Source organism: Balearica regulorum, chromosome Z (genome assembly GCF_011004875.1).
Source record: "Balearica regulorum gibbericeps isolate bBalReg1 chromosome Z, bBalReg1.pri, whole genome shotgun sequence".
NCBI lineage: Eukaryota > Metazoa > Chordata > Aves > Gruiformes > Gruidae > Balearica > Balearica regulorum.
Window position 1 is genome coordinate 16,937,904 of NC_046220.1, and position 15,791 is coordinate 16,953,694.

The window sequence follows — 15,791 nt, forward strand, 5'->3', positions numbered from 1 at the left end:
CCTACGCTTCAGTTCTTTCAAACTCTTCAGGCCTAAATTAGGCAGCAGATTCAAGTGAAAAGTTTGTTATCCCTTTGTGCTTCGAAACACAGGGGCTTCAGGCAGCATTGTATCATCAGTGATATCCTCTTTTTAACTGAAGTTGCAGGGCTGTTGTATTCCAGTTCCCTTTACTGCTTTGATTGCTTTGGATTTAGATGTTGGAAGCTTCACATTGCTCGAACATGTAGTGTAGCTTTTCCCAAGATACAAGTTTTGGCCTACCACGCTTATAATATGCAGATTAGCACTCACATTTGAACCAGACTTCAGGTATTATCTCTTCAGACTTCTTAAATCCTTTTCATTGGTTGCCTGCAGTTCACAGCTGGAGTGAGATTAAAAAGATGAGATGATCAGCATTAAGATTAGCTAATAACTTTTCTTTTCTTTCAACCTTTGGGTATATCTGACCAGACATGAATTTCAGATGGATACTTTCAGTTCTGACAGCTGATTATTTTAACTTGCAGATCAGACAGCTTGCAAAAAAATCAGGACTTGGAATTTGAAAGGAACAAAGAAAGGTTTGAATTCTTAAAGGTACTGAAAGAATTAATCTTATTTGTACAGAAAAAAGTGCAATGAACAAAAGTTCTTCCAGTGCTCATGTGTATTGAAAATTTTTATTCTAATTCCTTCTGTTTCAGTGGGGGTCTCAGGCTTTTAAAAACATGAGGATTATTCCACCAGGCTCTGGGATCATTCATCAAGTGAACTTGGAGTACTTGGCAAGAGTGGTGATGGATCAGGATGGCTACTACTATCCAGACAGCGTGGTGGGCACTGACTCGCACACCACTATGATAGATGGCTTGGGAGTACTTGGCTGGGGTATGTGCAGTAGCATATCATGAATAGTCTGTTGGCTGACTAAGCTGTGTTTCAGACTCTGATGAGTTGACCCTGGCTGTCAGATTAGCCCCCACCTAGTTGCTCACTCACTATTCCTGCCAGCAGGATGGGGGTGGGAAGAGAATCTGAAGGGCAAATGCAAGAAAAAACTCATTGGTCAAGACAAAGACAGTTTAATAAGTGAAGGCAGAGTGGGGAAGGAAATGAAATGGAAAGACAATCAGTTACCACCTCGCACCAGCATACCAAAGCCCACCCAGTCCCTGGGCAACAGCTACTTTGGAAAAATTACTCCTGCCTCCCAGTTTTAATGCTGAACATGAGGTTATATGGCATGGAATATCTTTTTGATCAGTTCGGGTCAGCTGTCCTGGCTGTGTCCCCTCCTTGCCCACTTGCTGAGAGGCAGAGTGAAAAACAGAAAAGACCATGACACTGTAAGCACTGCTCAGCAATAGCTAAAACATTGGTGTGTTACAATACTGATTTGGTCACAAGTCTAAAACACAGCACTATATGGGCTGCTGTAAAGTTACCTCTGTGCCAGCTAGACACAGTACACAGACTAACCCCAAATTTAAGGAACCACATAAGGTCTGTTACAGTTATTAAAGACTTTGTAACTAAGCTCCCTGATCTGATAACAGCCTCAGATGATTTCTGGTGCAGGTGGTGGTGGTTTGTATTTTGGGGTTTTTTTAATATATTCTGCATTCAAATCACAAGGAAGCAGAAAAATAATAAATAAGACTTCTGGAAGCATTTTAGTCATTTGGGAAGGCAAAGGAGTTGAAGCATCACTGAACATCTATTTGTTCCTTAGTCACTTAGCTACTTTCAGAGTGTTGCCTTATCAAAAATTACTGTAAGTGCTGTATTAGATTGAAGACACTGAAAGTTGAATCTGAGTGAGCTAAATATGGCAATTGTGAAAAAAAAGCACTCTGTTCAAATGCCAGTAGTCTGCAAAATACTTGTTACAGAAATAAATACAAAATTCCTTTTTTGCTTGTAGTGGCAAACTGCAGTGTTTGAATTATAGACTAAATAAGTTGGTATGAAATTAAGGTATTTGCAATCATCCCACACATGGTAGCAAAAACTTCAGTTGAGCTTTTTATCTTCCTGTAATATGGTGATAGGAGCCCTATTGAAATAGATACCATACAAATACAGAAGTCATTGTGTATTTAAACAGCATTTGCTAGTTGTTCAGAAAGATTGTTGTCAAATTCTGAGTACCACATGTGATAGAAGTAGGACATTGTGTTGTTTCTACCCCATCTGTACTACTGTAGTAATATTGGTCGATTGGGACTTTCTATCAAGAATGGAAGAATTCCTGCTGACTTGGAATACAAATATAAACAAGTTCACTTTATTTAAAACCATGGTATCTCTTATCTTGGGATAAGAGATGTCTCTCTCATTCTGTATTTGGTTGTACCTCACCCATGGAGCTGTCATTTAGATGATGTGACACCAGTAGCTGCTTGGAAGAGCGTGTCTGTAAACTTAGCCTCCTTTTCCTCCAGAATGTGAAAAATATGGCTGGGCATAGCCCATACCATACATGCTCAAAGCACGTACTATTGGATCTGGCATTTCTTGCTAGTGGCTGGTAACACTGAACTTGATTCATGTCTGTCTGTGGTAGCCTGTCAGTCATGTCAGATAACTTGACTGTTTAAAAATGATTCAACACCTAGTGAAAGGAGTCGCGTGATTTGATCTATCACAGAATCATCTTTTTAATTAACATAGGTATATCATTTTGCATAAAATAAATTTGAAATTATTTTTCAGAACCATTATTACATTGAGTGGGAAAAAGGATAGGAGTAGTGGTTTGGCATACATAAGCAACTATTACAGGCCATTTGTTCTAGCTCAGTATTAATTAAACTAAACAAAAGGTAGAAGGAGGTTTGTAAGTAGAAGATAAACATAAAAGGGACTTTCTACAGGGAAAAAGTTACAAAACTGCTGCCTAATGCCAAATGGCTAGTAAACGTCATGGATTTCTTAGATTGCATATGACTATGACATCTTGATACTTTTTATTAGCAAAATGAAGTAGTCACTTGAATTGTGTTCCTCTAATACTGAAGGTGTGCTTACACAAAGGTTCCCACCTGCACATGCCCAAGCCCTGTTGAAACTTAATAGACATAAGGAAAATACTTCTGTCTGAACAAGTAGCTTTTTGATTAGTATTCTTTACAATAGTCTATACTCTTGACTCTAATAATCTTTCCTTCCTTCAAAATAACTTTTTGTTTGGTGACCAATAGTCATGGTCTGCATACATTTCACTCACAGCACACCATGTTCAGTCATTCTTTGTTTATGCATTGCATGTTTAAGTCATTAAATAAAACCTTTACATCTGTCACTGTAAAAGCCAAGTGTCCTCAGAGTAAGTTACTTAGATTTACCAAATATCCTATCTAATAGCCAAGGAACAAGGATAATACTATGAAATGGAAAAAAATTAAAAAGCCCAACCTTGCAGAAAATGAGGCAAGATGAGGAATGCCTCTTAGCAGAAGGCTAAGCCCTCTGGTTGCTTGTCTTTTCTCCCCTTTCACACCTTAAATCAAGTAATGATCCATCAATTGTATTTCATGGGTTTATCTTTGACATATTACCATCTCTCTTTGGATTGTATACTCCTTTTGTGTACAGGTGTTGGTGGCATTGAAGCAGAAGCAGTGATGTTGGGCCAGCCCATCAGCATGGTGCTTCCTGAGGTGGTTGGCTATAAGCTGCTAGGAAACCCTCAGCCACTGGTAACATCCACTGACATTGTGCTCACCATTACCAAGGTAATGAACATGTCTGCTGTTTTGCCATTGCTGAGGGAAGCTATGCATGTTCTATAGGACCGAGCCATTGTACTGCATGTTTAGGAGCCCTGTGTGTGCTTCCATGTAGTCACTTTGGACTTCTTTTAAGCTTTATCGCTCTGTGGGGGTTGGAATCAGCTGCCCAAGGACAACAGCAAATTTGCTAGGTAAATCTGTTTCCCAGAAGCCAGACAAAATGGAACAGAGAGCTGGTATCTCATGGCTTGTTCAAATCCTCATGTGCAGACCTGTTTTGGAACACAACTGCTTGTGAAGGGATGTTGTTTCTCTATTGTCTCAAAAGAAACACGGTGACTTTCTTTTTTGAAGTTCCCACTTAAAATATGGCAATGTAAAACCTGAAAACAGACAATAAGTGCTGCAGTATGATTTCTTTGATCTGCAGGTGTTTGACTCACATTTCATATGTTCACAATAGGTTTATTTACTCTGTGGATTGTGACTGAATTAAGAGTATTACTGGGTCAGCATTAGTGTTGTTGGAGGTCAGATGCCTGGTACACAGTGCTCATCAGGGCATGCTGTCTCTAGAGAGAACCTCCAAATGGGGAAAGCCAACATTTTTTATGAGTTCATCCAGATACTGTGTGTGTTCAGTCATTGACAGTTTGATTCATGTACTTGTGCAGTTGGTTGTTCTTGTTTGCCCACTTTCTGGGTTTGCTGGCTAAAGACCCCATACTGTTCTCCTCTCTATTTTTCTAAACATGACATTCTAAACAGTTGTTCTAAGATAGACTCTAGTTTAAATGAGAGGAACAGCAAGTTTAGAAGGAATACATCCCTGTGTTGTACCTTATTATTGAAACTTTACATCTCTGTGTCATCATCTTTGTGATTTAGTTTACCAAAGCTTCCTGGTATCAAATGGCTATAGAAACCTTCAAAAAAAGGTTTCTCTGAAGTCGAAAGTTGGATTTCATAAAATACATACATGCTCAGGTTGTTTGACACCTAGCAATGACACAGGCACTATGTTTTTATAACAGCACCTTCGCCAATTTGGAGTCGTGGGTAAATTTGTGGAGTTTTTTGGTCCTGGTGTAGCCCAGCTATCAATTGCAGATCGAGCCACCATTGCCAATATGTGTCCAGAGTATGGAGCAACAGCTGCCTATTTCCCAGTGGATGATATTAGCATTGGGTACCTGATACAAACTGGTGAGTGTAAGAAAAGACCATGAGTTAAAGGTGTAATTGAAAGCAAGGACTTCAGGCCTATATGGTGTAGCCAGCAATGGGGCTGAATCAGGTGGAGCCTTCTGAGCTTGAGTGCTTCTTTTTTTTTTTTTTAAATCCACACTTGCTTACTCAGGCTTTATTGCTCTTAGGGTCCATGTTTAGAAGGAGTTGAGTTCTAGACTGCTTCCCAGCTAACTGCCTGCTTAGCCCTGCCCGAACCTAGCTTGTCCAGATGACAGAAGCAGGAACCTAAGTTTTTGTTCTGCAAAAGCCACTAAGTCTGCTCAATCACTTTGTTTCTAGTGAGTCTCTAATATTTGTGCTGAAAGGGTCTTGTAGTGCAATGTACAGTGTGAACAGTGAAATAGCCTGTTAATGCATTTTTTTCTTTCTGACATATAGTAGTTCCTCAGTTCCATTTGCATTTTGTTTTTGCTATATCTGGCTTTTACTTTAGGCCGTGATAAAGAGAAAGTTATGTGCACAAAAAGGTATCTTGAGGCTGTGGGAATGCTAAGAGATTTCAAGAACTCCTCTCAGGATCCGGACTTCACACAGGTAGAAACTAGTCTGTCTTCTGTTTCCTTGCTTTGTGCCCTGCCCTATTTTAATGTGACAATTGTCTGTTTTTCGCAGAAACTGAGAAATAGTCAAAGGACTCCTTAACCTTTGGCTTTGTCCCCACAGCTGTCTTAATGTAGGGTTCAGTGGAATGAGTCAGCTAGCTCTCCAGGTGTGACAACTTGGGCATAGGTATAGATTGGCTCTCAGTTGAGCTCTAGCTGGTGCAGATTCTGCAATTTGATCCAGGTAGTTTTGAGAAGTCCAGTCCAGACTCAACCACAGCTATGAAGATAGTGTGACTGTTGTCTGCATAAGTTTTGTCCCAGTTTTACCCTTCTTTTTTTTTTCCATATTAGTAAATATGGAAAGATGCAGCACAGTATAAAAATGAAGTTGAAACGTGGGTGAGGAACAGGACAATATGATAATCTCTGTTTCATAATAGACTGAATGTTTTCCCCAGGGCCGAGATGAATAATCTGCTTTGGTTTATACCAGTACCAGGATTTCTTCACATCATTGTTTTCTGAAGAGGACCTTGCTGCTAGCATGTGAAAGGAAATAATTCCCAAAATCATCTGTATTTAGATGCTTTAGTCACATATTGGGTTTTCAATAACTGGGGTACCATACCAGGTACCAAGAGCCATACCTGGGAGCTGGCAGGGTCTAAAAGTAGAATTGTTCCTTTTCTTCTGATATTTCCCATCTCATATGTCTTTGATAATTTCTGCAAACAAATATAAAGATGTGCAGACTTAGCCTTGGTTCAACAGCAGAAGTAAGCATACCTGTGGCTTAACTGGCTTCAGCTTGTCATGCGGTGCTGAACCGTTTTCTGTTCCTCTTACTGAATAGGTTGTTGAGTTGGATCTCCATACTGTCGTGCCTTGCTGCAGTGGACCAAAAAGACCTCAGGACAAGGTTGCTGTGTCAGATATGAAGAAGGACTTTGAGACTTGTCTGGGAGCCAAGGTAGGAACTAGGAAATACATAGGTCATACAAACTAATGCATACCTCTAAAAGCTGTCTAGTGTTCAGGAACTACATTCCAGGGTTAACTTGTGTGTTGTTTGCCTATTGAAAAGTAAATGAGGATGTTTGAATGCAGTTTAGAAAATGACATCAACAATGGGTAGTTTAAAATTGGCACGATGCTTCTCACGAAGGTGTTCGTGTCCTATTGAAGTAGTGGTTTCGACATATACTAGGGATTTCTGAAGTAGCCATGATGGGTGGTGTTAGTAAAGTGGACCAAGTAGCTACTGCATTGAGCTCTGTGCTAACTACCCAGCTTTTCAGCTTTCCAAGCAGGTTATGCCCTCAGCTCTACAACATAGTTTTGCATTCAGTACTGAATCTATTCAGCAGATCAGAACTGCATGTTTCTCCATGACTCTTCGATGTTGGTGGTAAAGACAGGGAAAAAAAGACTTCTCTCTCCGTCATCCAGTCAAAAATGGCCATTGGAAGAAGAGCAATATTTTAATTTGAATTAATATGCCTAAACACTTAAGTTTCTAAAATCAGTTTGAATCCTTATCTGATTCCCTTGTTAAAGGCAGTACAGAACTCTAGGGATGTATATCAAGAAACTTAAACTACAGCAATTCCACAATTCTACAGCAATTCTTGTTTTGTTACATGTTCCAAACTCCATTAAATGACCTTATGCTTTCTGATCTCTAAATGTAATTTTTCATGGTGTGAACAGTGCCTTCATGCTCTTTGGGTTTTTTTCAACTGTCAGGCTTTTGCCTCTCAAGTCAGCTCTTAGTATTTTGAGCCATTTGATATTCATGGCTTTAAAAACCTGATGTGTTAGAGCTCAGGACTGGATTGTGTAACTAGATTATATGTGGTCAGGAATCTGGAGCATATGGGAGAAAGAAGCATCTGAGCAGTCTGAGGAAGGATATATTCATGCAGGAAGAAAATAGAAATATATTGTGCTGCAAAGGCTGCTTCTTTTACCAGTAAAAGACCCCAGAAAAATAACTTTTGTCTGCCACTTTGACTAACCAGAGATATAAGCCTTTACCACCAGACCTAAAAGTGCAAGCATGGATGTGACTGACAGACACTTCTCATTTGTGAAACTCCCAGCCTATACTAATTTCCAGTCAAAATACTGATATTAACCACATCCTTTTGGTTCTTACTTTCTCTTCTTACAGCAAGGATTCAAGGGATTCCAAATTGCCCCAGACCAACACAACAGCATAGTCAAATTTAATTTTGAAGGCTGTGACTTTGAGCTTGCTCATGGTTCAGTAGTGATTGCTGCCATTACAAGCTGTACAAACACCAGTAACCCCTCAGTTATGTTGGGAGCAGGTAAGTTTATTTGCCTAATGTGCAGCAGTTTATGGCTCTGGCTATGTGTCCTAAAGACAAATACAACACTGATGTAATTCTGTATGTGCAGTGCTGGTTTTGTCATTTGGAGTGCTAAAGCTGAGCTTAGTCCCTAAGGGCAGCAGAAGGAATTCTGGAAATGGTAGCTAACAATGTAGGTTGAAGAAAAATTATTTTTCCTGTGCTGTCTTCTCTACAGGGCAAGCTAGAACTGAATTAACCAGCACCTCTGACACTTGTTCAAATGCACGGAAGCTGTTTATATAGAGTTGAGATGAGGCTATTGAAACTCAGAGCTGCAAGAAGAGGGACAGTGAAGAAGGGTCTATGGGTTTGAGTCTGAAAGTGCTGTGGTCTGGCAGCGGAGTACAAAACACACACTTAGCTAGAGGTGGATCGAGTTGTTTACAGCAAGTCTAAGGGCATGTGGGGGGGGTGAGTAGAGGAGGAAAATTCCGTTCTCAGGGATTGCCATATTTAACAGCCTTGTCATTTACATCTGAACTGCATCCAAGAAGTGGTTGGGAGTGGGCTTTGTATCCCCCACTTCCTTGCTCATCACCATTCCTACAAAACAGTTAGTCTGAGTTGGTTGTGTTAATTTTCAGGAGGTTGTTCATTTTTAACCTGGCTAGTCTGGGCAGAAACTTTCTCATTCCAAATGTGTGCTTCTGGGAACAAAACACAAATGAAGAGAGTCAGCTCAAAGGGTTCAGTCTATACTTAGCCCAGTTCAGCCCTCTTTCCCAGATGTTTGGTTCCATGCCCACATATTTCTTTCTCTCCTCCACATACATATACATAGACATTACCTGACACTGTAAGGTCATCACCACATTGGGGCTTCCTAGTCTGTCAAACAGTTTGTAGGATGCAGGCTTATTTTCTACAAAGGTCAGAAGGAGGTGCAATGGGAAATGCAAGGGCCCTTGACCAGAGAGGATTGCTTACTGGTTGAAGTCATGTAATTTGTCTCCTTTGTTCCTGTGTGGTGCTGGGAAGATCTTGGCTTGTGGACAGCCTTTGGCAACAATCACTTTGTGTTTAGTTTGTCAATGTGATATTTGTCACCTGTTCTTGGGCTAGCATCTTTCTTTGGGTGCTCTATGCTACTGGCAGCTCACCCTCCTCCCAGGCGCAAAAAGTCTTTCAACTCCTAGCTACAGGGACAAAGTCCATCATAAACCAGGATGTGAGGTAGAAACGAAAGTGGAGGAGAGACCTGCTCTATTTCTTACTCCTTTGAGAGGAAAAGAATTGAACAAAGTCTCCCAGTTCACTTGTCCTTGACAGGAAAGACAAATCAGCATACTTCTTTCCTCAGGTCTGTCCTCATCATGATCACAGAAATAGAGCTGTATTTCTTCAAGCATCATGAAGTAGGTTTCCTCCAGGCAGACTATCTGTGCTCTGTCCTATTCCCTTAGTTCTAGGTGGGTGTATCCCACAGTTGTGCCACCTGCTCAGGATATATTTTCCCCAAGTGTTTGGCTCTCAAGCTAATGGCATGTATTTTTAACCCTCTCTGTGGCAGCGGGGATGCTGATCTTTCAGCCTGCTTGGCTTAATAGCTCTGTGGGTTTAAAGTGTAGAGTGCTCTGCAGATTCAAGTAGAGTTGGTACTTTGAACACATTCACTACTTAATGCACAGCAGCCTGAAGAATGTAGTCCTAAGGATCTCAGCATATGCACTCAGATTTAGTGGGTACTCTTACCTTTTCTGCTTTTCCATACAGCGGTGCTTAAGCTTTGACCTTGACAAGGAGGGAAAAAGTAATTCTCTTAGTCTACAGTAACTGTTTGTACACTACAGTGTTGAGAATATCTGAGATGCCCACAAGAGACATGATAATTTGGCTTTCAGAGTAAGGTTTGAAATGAAAGTAAGTAAAACATGCAGTGTTCCCACACTAACTAACCAAGCTAAAAGAAATCCAACATATGAATAATTGTTTCAAACTACCGCTGTATATCCTCTGCATTAAATGATATGCAGGGGCTCTCTGGCTGTGGGGATAGCGTATGCTGTAGAAGCCTTAACAGCCTAATTTGACTTTAGAAACGTGTTGGATTAAGGTTGCTCAAAGCAACTTAAGTTCTGGCATTTCCTTGCCAGTTTTTAGAGTTTGACTTTGCTTTTTTTTTTTTCCCCAGAACTGATATTGGCAGGAAAACAGAAGCCAACACTTTCAAACAGGCTGTCAGGCTCTTGGGTCCTAGGATGATCATTTGTTCATGGTCACATTTTCAAAAGTATCCAGGAGCTCTGGATTTCCAGTTGTTTAATGGTACTTCTGTTAACCTGTTGATCCACCAAACTGTGCCACTTCCAGAAAAAATTACAACTATCCCTTGCATTTTTCAGGATTGCTTGCTAAGAAAGCTGTTGAAGCTGGTTTGACAGTGAAGCCATACATTAAAACTAGCCTATCCCCAGGAAGTGGGGTTGTCACTTACTATCTGAGGGAGAGTGGAGTTATGAGTTACCTTTCCCAACTAGGGTAAGAGTGCTTTTCTCCTATGGCTGCTTAACTAAAAGTATTGATGATAAGCGATGCAACAGAATAACTATTTCTCTGTACAGCTTAAAAGATATGGCAGGTACCCTATGGCATGATCCTGCATGAGTTAATGCATTGCTGTTGTGCTTTCTGACTTTGTGCCGAGAGAAGGCCTGATGCCTGCTGTAGCTTCTTGAAGATTCATGTTCTTAAGCAGTAAAATGGGTTATTTTTCAAGACTAGTGGTTTTAATATTGTTGTTCATCTTGCTAGGTAACGCATTTCCTAGATCTTCATTCTGTGTGCATGGATAGTCACTGCAATGATAAAAATTGAGTGTTTTCAAAAATGCTGTTTTCTGCAGCAATTCATTTGTTTAAAACAGTACCTCTTCTGAAAGTAACCCTAGCCAACTGCTAAGGAGTTAAGCATCTTGTTCCACAATATGTTTTTTGTTTACTGATGATTTTTGTGTTCTGTCTAGGTTTGATGTGGTGGGTTATGGCTGTATGACATGTATTGGCAACAGTGGACCCCTACCAGAGCCTGTTGTTGAGGCCATTACACAGGTATGCAGTTTTTCCTGTGCAGTTTATTTAGGGAAGCCATTCTCTGTTGTGTGGTGTTCTTAGCTGTGTCATACTGTGCACTAACTCTTCTCAGCTGTGTGTGAAGTAAATTCAGTCTATATTCTCTTTTCTGTGGGAAGTGCTTTGGGATTGTTTTGAAGGAGACAGTTCTGTGACTGTCCAGTCATTGATGTTGCAGCATGGTGCATCTCTGCAGATCTGCTGGGGGTGTGGAGTCTGCAAGCACCTCCAGCTACCTTTGTCTCAAACTCTCTCTTACAGGGAGACCTCGTAGCAGTGGGTGTGTTGTCTGGCAATAGGAATTTTGAAGGACGTGTCCATCCCAACACCCGTGCTAACTACCTAGCCTCCCCACCACTGGTAATAGCCTATGCAATTGCAGGAACTATCCGAATCAACTTTGAGAAAGAGCCTTTGGGTAAGGTGGTGTCAGGATGCTTCTTTTCACAGCTTATAAACTAAACTGGTTGGAATTAAGCTCTTCAGAAACATTTGTCCTAGTGAGATGCTTCAAATTACTGAGTACCTCTGGGATACAAAGTATGCAATTGTAAAGAAACAGAGCCTGTATGATGGAGAAAGCAGGAAGCCAAGCCTGACCAGTATTAGAATTTGACAGGGGTATCTTTTTGATTATATCTGGCTGGCAGTCTACAATGAGCAACCTGACCTAGTAGACTTTCTTTGAGCAGGTAGCTCAGCTAGACAACTCTCAAAAAACCTTTCCAACCTAAATTATTCTATAAATTATCCTGGAAGGCCACTGGAAATCACAAAAGAAGGTATATGTACAGGCATTGTCTGACAGAAGAGGGCCTCATAAACTTGACCCTAGTAGGTGACATAAAGTGTGTCTCATGAGTGTTAACAAGGTTAGACGGAACACATAGCTAAAGGACACCATGATAAACTTTATTTCTTTCTTAGTGGAAAATTTATGCAACAAACGTAATAATACCATTTTCTACAGGAATAAATGCTTCAGGGAAGAAGATTTTCCTGAAAGATATCTGGCCAACAAGAAATGAGATTCAGGCTGTTGAGCGTCAATTTGTTATTCCTGGGATGTTCAAGGAGGTCTACCAAAAAATAGAGGTGAACTAATCCCTGGGGCAGTAGTTTGATTGATGTACTGTGCCATTCTGAAGATGTTAAATAAGCTGGTCTTGATAATGAAATGAACCTTTTCCTTCTAATGCTGTTGCTCCTGTTCTGACAAGTATTCAAATGAGATTTGTTTTTTAATGGCTTCTGGTTAATTAATTGGTTCTTACAGACAGTCATGTCCTGAAATGTCCTTAATAATTTTTTTTAATATAACATATAGATGATGTCTTTTAAACAGTTATCCCAGACTGATCTTAGAAAGTGAGATATTCCAGCTTAACAGATACTTGTTTTCTTTGAGCTGACATAAAATTTGTTTGCATTATTAAATAGCATTCACATCAGAATCACAGAATGGTAGGGGTTGAAAGGGACCTCTGGAGATCATCTAGTCCAGCCTCCCTGCTAAAGCAGCTAAAGCAGGATCACCTAGAGCACGTTGCAGAGGACTGTGTCCGGGTGGGTTTTGAGTATCTCCCGAGAAGGAGACTCCACAACCTCTCTGGGCAACCTGTTCCAGTGCTCGGTCACCCTCAGAGTAAAGAAGTTTCTCATGTTCAGATGGAACTTCCTGTGTTCCAGTTGGTGCTCATTGCCCCTTGTCCTGTGTCTGGGCACCATTGAGAAGAGTCTGGCCCCATCCTCTTGACACCTGCCCTTTAGATATTTATAAGTGATGCTCAGAGCCCGTCTCAGTCTTCTCTCCTCCAGACTAAAGAGACTCCCTCAGTCTTTCCTCATACGAGAGACGCTCCAGTCCCCTTATCGTCTTTGTAGCCCTCCACTGGATTCCCTCCAGTAGTTCCCTGTCTGTCTTGAACTGGGGAGCCCAGAACTGGACACAAGATTCTAGAGGTGGCCTCACCAGGGCAGAGTAGAGGGCGAGGATAACCTCCCTTGACCTGCTGGCCATGCTCTTCTTAATGCAGCCCAGGATACCTTTGGCCTTCTTGGCCACGAGGGCACATTGCTGGCTCATGGAGAACTTGTTGTCCACCAGCACTCCCGGGTCCTTCTCCACAGCGCTGCTTCCCACCAGGTCAAGCCCTAACCTGTACTGGTACCTGGAGTTGTTCTTCCCTAGGTGCAGGACCCTACACTTGCCCTTATCGAATTTCACATGGTTCCTCTCCACCCAACTCTCCAGCCTGTCCAGATCTCACTGAATGGCAGCGCAGCTTTCTGGTGTGTTGGCCACTCCTCTCAGTTCTGTGTTGTCAGCAAACTTGCTGAGGGTACACTCTGTCCCCTCGTCCAGGTCACTGATGAATATGTTGAATAAGACTGGACCCAGTACTGACCCCTGGGGCACACCACTAGCTACAGGCCTCCAACTACGCTCTGTGCTGCTTATCACAATAATCAGAAAAAAACTTGTACTTGGTAATGTCTTCCTGCAAGCTTCCTTCCAGGTGTTGAAACAAAATAGTGTTATGGTTTACATGTTAGGAAAGCTTCTTAAGATTACTGATAAACACACTTGTGAATTGTAAAGTGTTATCTGTGTACATAATACAGGTTATAGTCAGAAAACTGGATGAGCAGCTCTTCTTTTGAAATAAAGTGAGAGTTTTCCTAACTCTTTTAATATAGAATAATTAAAAAAACCAAACCCAAACATAATATATATTGTCATAACAATTTCCTAAAGTTCTTTAAGAAATACACAAGGCTTCTGCTGAAATCAAATTTGTAATTCCTTTGCTTCTGAAAACTTAAAGATCAATGGGATGTTTTTGTGTTTTCCAGACAGTAAACAAATCTTGGAATGCCTTAGATGCTCCTTCAGATAAACTATATACTTGGAATCCCAAGTCAACTTACATCAAGTCTCCACCTTTCTTTGATGGTCTGGTACGTGCACACTTTTCCTTTGAATAAAGCCAAAGTGTGTAGTGGCCTTGACTGATGTTAAAGATGAAACAAAGCCACTTCAAAGCGTCTGGGAGCATCCATCATAGCCTATTGAGGCCTTGGTTCTCAAATGTTAGAATTACACTATTGTATTCATTTTAATACAAAGGCATGACTGAATCTGAAGATTGTAAGGATTCCCTGACACTTCAGGGCTTTTGAAAAGTCTCCTTCTCCTTGTAAGCTGAAATACTTCTAAATAGTCACAAGTGAGGGAAATGGACAGGAAACAAGACCCACAATTCTGTCTGCCTGCCTGCATTTTGCACCAAATAGTTCAGTATTCAGATTGCTATTTTGGTATCATTTAAAAGAAAATGCCTATTTCAATGTGTGCAGATGTCTACGAATTCTGGATTTTTGTCTGCATTCATGTATGTACCACAAGAAGCTTCAGCTAATTTTGCCACATCTATTTTCTTCATGCATTAATTTGCTGACAGACAGCCAGGACATCATATTGTGTTCAAGAACATAAACATTTTTAATAGGTTTTTTTTATGTTTTGTTTTTTTCCTGTCTTCTAACTTGCAAAATAAAGTCTACCTTTTTATACAACTTGCACTTTTGAGAAAGGTAAAGGAATTCTGTGTCATATCTTAATGGTTTTGTTTGTATTTATGACGGTTTAGACTCTGGCTCTTCAGACCCCGAAAACAATAGAAGACGCTTATGTCCTTTTGAGTTTTGGGGATTCTGTGACAACTGACCACATATCTCCAGCTGGGAATATAGCAAGAAATAGTCCTGCAGCCCGTTATTTGACCAGCAGAGGGTAAGCACTACTTCTTGTTCTTGTAATAAATTGGGACAAGGAAACAAGCCACAACTATTGTACCATATTACAGGCACGCACATCTGCTGTCTGTTCACGTATGCTTGTAGACCTTGATGGATGCCTGGACAATATATAAAAGAAGAAAGAAAAGCATTTCTTTCTCTGGTGTTTCAGCAGCTCTGACCAAGTGTAAGAACTTATGTACAGCCTACATCTCTGTTACACTGGAGAGCTGAAGACCGTTGTATGGAGAGAGGGGAACAAGATAGCTGTCAGGCTAGTTTCTGCAGTAAATCAATTCATAAATAAGGGAATCAGGATTTGTCTTCCTATCGGAGCAAAACAATCATGATCCTTAATGCCAGAAATTGGTTTTATACTCCATTCTTCTAGTATGTGCAACTGTTTCATAGATCTAGGCTATTGGGAGTCAGAAAACATCCAGAAGTTTAGGTTTCAGCATAGCTGCAAAAACTGGCAAAGCAGCTGCAAAAACTGGCAAAACTATTGTGGTTGGAGTCCAAACTGCTGTAAAATGTTGGGGTTTTTTTCTATGGCCAGCCTGTCAATTTGGTACTCTGGGTTCAACTTACGGCAAGACTAGGACTTGCTGTGTTGCCTTATTCAGTCTTCACAGATAATATAATACTTTATTCTCTGGTTTAGCACTTCTTACAACTTCAGTGGTGTTTTGAGGAACAGTACTGACATTATAAAAAAATATATTTTCATTAGACCTAATAATTCTGGAGAGGAAATTGATTAAAACAGTGTGATTTACTGAAAAATACCTGCTCTGGATGTTTTGGCCCTCTGCTGTCAGTCACTTTGAAATCTAAATAGTCCTACACATATGACAGAACAGATGTTGTACGTCATAGCTGCTGTTTGGATGTAGCCCAACTTTCTGTTGCATTCCAGCACATTTTTTGTTTACCAGTTAGGCTGGAGTGTCCCCTTATTCCAATATCTCTGCTTGCAAATGAACTTTTTCTTCTGTAGTTCTAACTTGCAGGAGGAGTACTGCGTGG

General features: G+C 40.7%; 1 protein-coding gene across 4 annotated transcripts in view; it reads left to right on the forward strand.

Moving 5' to 3' along the window:
- ACO1 (aconitase 1) overlaps nucleotides 1-15,791 on the forward strand; it is a 36,205-nt gene that overhangs the window by 15,231 nt on the left and 5,183 nt on the right. For all 4 annotated transcript variants that reach the window (XM_075740072.1, XM_075740071.1, XM_075740070.1 and 1 more), the window contains exons 5-17: nucleotides 513-582; nucleotides 690-873; nucleotides 3,583-3,722; nucleotides 4,754-4,925; nucleotides 5,404-5,504; nucleotides 6,369-6,485; nucleotides 7,689-7,848; nucleotides 10,236-10,371; nucleotides 10,856-10,940; nucleotides 11,223-11,379; nucleotides 11,932-12,056; nucleotides 13,818-13,922; nucleotides 14,615-14,757. In XM_075740072.1, the coding sequence (XP_075596187.1) occupies nucleotides 513-582; nucleotides 690-873; nucleotides 3,583-3,722; nucleotides 4,754-4,925; nucleotides 5,404-5,504; nucleotides 6,369-6,485; nucleotides 7,689-7,848; nucleotides 10,236-10,371; nucleotides 10,856-10,940; nucleotides 11,223-11,379; nucleotides 11,932-12,056; nucleotides 13,818-13,922; nucleotides 14,615-14,757 (1,695 nt within the window). The remainder of the gene's footprint in view (nucleotides 1-512; nucleotides 583-689; nucleotides 874-3,582; nucleotides 3,723-4,753; nucleotides 4,926-5,403; nucleotides 5,505-6,368; nucleotides 6,486-7,688; nucleotides 7,849-10,235; nucleotides 10,372-10,855; nucleotides 10,941-11,222; nucleotides 11,380-11,931; nucleotides 12,057-13,817; nucleotides 13,923-14,614; nucleotides 14,758-15,791) is intronic.